Source organism: Lolium rigidum, chromosome 3, assembly GCF_022539505.1.
Source record: "Lolium rigidum isolate FL_2022 chromosome 3, APGP_CSIRO_Lrig_0.1, whole genome shotgun sequence".
NCBI lineage: Eukaryota > Viridiplantae > Streptophyta > Magnoliopsida > Poales > Poaceae > Lolium > Lolium rigidum.
The window spans coordinates 273858062-273861827 of NC_061510.1; the positions used below are offsets into that span (position 1 = coordinate 273858062).

Below are 3766 nucleotides of genomic sequence, written 5' to 3' on the forward strand. Positions count from 1 at the left end.
GCGAGAAAAAACATAAAATAAAAGTTGCTTTGACACAAAGGGAAGTTTGCTCTAAAATTGCTAGACTTACATGCAACGTGTGTGTACTGAATCAAATTTGGCAATTAATTTCGTGCTACAAATCATGTGCGTATCAGTTTTAACAATCGCCGAATATTTATAAAAACCCAAATTATATCAATATTACTTTTTGGTACATATTTTTTTCAAGAGCCCGCGGCAGCAAGTGCTCTTTTTTTTTCAAGGAGCAGCAAGTGCTCAACCCGGTGCTCGTTGCTACTACTTGCTAGAGATGCTGTGATACTGGAAGGAGGTGCTCGATCTGTTCGAATCGTTAAATGTGGGGCTTTCCCTGTATTCGCTCTCAGCCGTACGTACATTCACGACCGACCTAAGCAGTACACCACAGCAACAAGCCAACAACAGCGCATCTCATTTGTCATTTCCATTCTTTGCTTCTTCACATCATTTCGTTCCCCTTGTTACTTTGTTCTTCCTAACACCAAGGACCAAAGGTTTGCATCTCTGTTTCTCTCTCAGTGACCATGTTACAGGTGTTTTGGGTTGTTCAATGTTTCAGAAAAAGAGTGTTTTAATTCATGCTAACATACGTCATTTTCTTCGGAAGAACCGCATTGATGTAATCGCTTACGATTGAAGAATTTCTCAGGCGAATCAGAGTCAAGACAATGGTGAAGATCTGCTGCATCGGCGCGGGCTACGTGGGCGGCCCGACGATGGCTGTGATCGCGCTCAAGTGCCCGGACGTGGAGGTGGTGGTGGTGGACATCTCGGAGGCGCGCATCGCCGGGTGGAACAGCGAGCGGCTCCCCATCTACGAGCCCGGCCTGGACGACGTCGTCAAGCAGTGCCGCGGCCGCAACCTCTTCTTCAGCACCGACGTGAACCGCTACGTGGGCGAGGCGGACATCGTGTTCGTCTCCGTCAACACCCCCACCAAGACCCGCGGCCTGGGCGCCGGCAAGGCCGCCGACCTCACCTACTGGGAGAGCGCGGCGCGCATGATCGCCGACGTCTCCCGCTCCGACAAGATCGTGGTCGAGAAGTCCACCGTGCCCGTCAAGACCGCCGAGGCCATCGAGAAGATCCTCGCCCACAACGGCCGCGGCGTCCGCTACCAGATCCTCTCCAACCCGGAGTTCCTCGCCGAGGGCACCGCCGTGCAGGACCTCTTCTGCCCCGACCGCGTCCTCATCGGCGGCCGCGAGACCCCCGAGGGGCAGGCCGCCGTCAAGGCCCTCAAGGACGTGTACGCGCGCTGGGTGCCCGAGGACCGCATCATCACCACCAACCTCTGGTCCGCCGAGCTGTCCAAGCTCGCCGCCAACGCCTTCCTCGCGCAGCGCATCTCCTCCGTCAACGCCATCTCCGCGCTCTGCGAGGCCACCGGGGCCGACGTCACCGAGGTGGCCTACTCCATCGGCAAGGACAAGCGCATCGGCCCGCGGTTCCTGTCCGCCAGCGTGGGGTTCGGCGGCTCCTGCTTCCAGAAGGACATCCTCAACCTGGTCTACATCTGCGAGTGCTACGCGCTCCCGGAGGTGGCGGAGTACTGGCGGCAGGTCATCGGGATCAACGACTACCAGAAGAGCCGGTTCGTCAACCGCGTCGTCTCCTCCATGTTCAACACCGTCGCCGGCAAGAAGGTGGCCGTACTCGGGTTCGCCTTCAAGAAGGACACGGGCGACACTCGCGAGACGCCAGCCATCGACGTCTGCCGGGGACTGCTCGGCGACAAGGCCGTGCTGAGCATCTACGACCCGCAGGTCACGGAGGAGCAGGTGCGGCGGGACCTCGCCATGAACAAGTTCGACTGGGACCACCCGCGCCACCTGCAGCCCGTGGGCGAGACCGCCGGCCAGCAGGTGCTGGGCGTGGCGCCGGACGCCTACGAGGCCGCCCGTGACGCGCACGCCGTCTGCATCCTCACCGAGTGGGACGAGTTCAGGAGCCTCGACTACATCCGGATGTACGACGCCATGCAGAAGCCGGCGTTCGTCTTCGACGGCCGCAACATCGTCGACCCGGAGAAGCTCCGGGAGATCGGGTTCATCGTTTACTCCATCGGCAAGCCGCTTGACCACTGGCTCAGGGACACGCCAGCCGTCGCCTGAGATGCCGCCTAAAATCTGTTAGCCAAGAGTCTCGTAGTTTCGCCAGGTGACTGTTTGGAGCATCATATGACATCCACTAGCTTTACATGCTGCAAACTTGGATGTATGGCTGCGTACTCCAGCCAAGGTTTTTTTTTTTTCTCGGCTAGCAATTTTTACCGGAGGCCACCGGAATTAGCAGTTAACGCGAAATCTCGGTTCTTTACCGACCGAATTACTTCGAACAATTTTCAATTCAAATATTTTTGTCGTTAAAACAAAGAATTAAACCATCGTATTTACACATTACTGTTTGCTAGCCAAGTGGTCAGGTCAGCGCGTGAAAAAATAAAAATTAACCACCAGTAACAACTCAAACCGGAGATCTCAGGAAACAGCAGAAGGGTCTTACCACCACAACGGACAATTCTATCTGTTGAGTACCGCGTTCGATTGGTATTTAACCTTATTTTTTCTGACGTATAAATTCAAATACAACCGATTTTTTTGTCCGGTAGCAATGTTTCTCGGAGGGTACCGAGATTTCCGGTTTCCAGCGAGATTTCGGAAATCTTGGCCGAGAAAAAAAAACCTGACTCCAGCTATGTAACGACTCTCCTCTCCTTTGCATATCAGATCCCCAAAGCCCCAAATCCCATATGTACCGATCCAGGTCCCCCGAACAATATATACGGGTTGAAATTTGGAAGCGCAGATCAGAAACGCCATAAACAAACTGCATAATTTAAACATCCACTACATAGGTGGGATGAACAGCGGTCCTGGGCACCGCCGCGGCCGGTAAAATATTCTATGTTAATGGCACCGCCGCGGCCGGTAAACAAAATGGAGCTCACCGGGGAGCTACGTGTCGCGGCGGCGGAGCCGACAACTTAGTCGATGTCGAGCTCGATGTAGCAGGCGTCCTGTGCCGCCTGCTCGCAGAGCCACTCCGCCTTCTTCTCTGTGTCGCGGCGGCTCTTCTCCTCCACTAGCGCGGTCAACGTGCCCAGGGCCGCGTCTGGGATGAAGTCGCCCGCCATCAGCACGGGCGCGGCCATCTCGAGCTTCGCAGCGAGGGCGGGGATGTAGTCGTGCTCCGTGTAGTCGCTGGGGTCGAACCGCGGCCCTGGGGGCGGGGCGCTTGAGCTCGATCCCTCGGTAAAGGTGAGGCGACGCGGCGCGCTGGAGCTCGACGCCTCCAGGTCGCACGAGCTCGAGCGGCGCGGCGACGGATCCCGCGACCTCGATGCCTCGAGCTCGCGGTAGTACTGCGACTCGCGCCGCGCGAACGCGCGCGGCGGCTTCAGCCCTTGGTGGAGCCAGCGGTACGACCCGCGTATGCGGGCGGCATCGAAGGCCCACCGCTGGTGCTCGAGCTCCCCGGCGATGAGCTTGCGCGCGGGGACGGATCCAACGCCGCCCACCTTCCCTCTGCCGCGGCCTCCTCGACCTCCGCCGGACACCATGGCACGCGGATTTCTCGTCGGCGGGAACAGAACGGGCGGAGAGACGGATGGGGTTCGGCCCCCATCCGCGGCCGCCGAACGCCATATACAGCGGCTGGTTAAGGGTTTGGGCTGCGGCCTGGAAATTTTATCCGGGCCAGACCACCGATGCGGTGTCTGGCCTGGCCCAAAAAAATGGGTGAA

The 3766-nt window shown here is 57.6% G+C and overlaps 1 protein-coding gene across 1 annotated transcript; it reads left to right on the plus strand.

Moving 5' to 3' along the window:
• Positions 1 to 689: 689 nt before the first annotated feature.
• LOC124699519 (UDP-glucose 6-dehydrogenase 2-like) lies at positions 690 to 2135 on the plus strand. The gene has a single exon (XM_047231812.1). The coding sequence runs from the start codon at positions 690 to 692 to the stop codon at positions 2133 to 2135; it is 1446 nt and encodes a 481-aa protein (XP_047087768.1).
• Positions 2136 to 3766: the final 1631 nt, after the last annotated feature.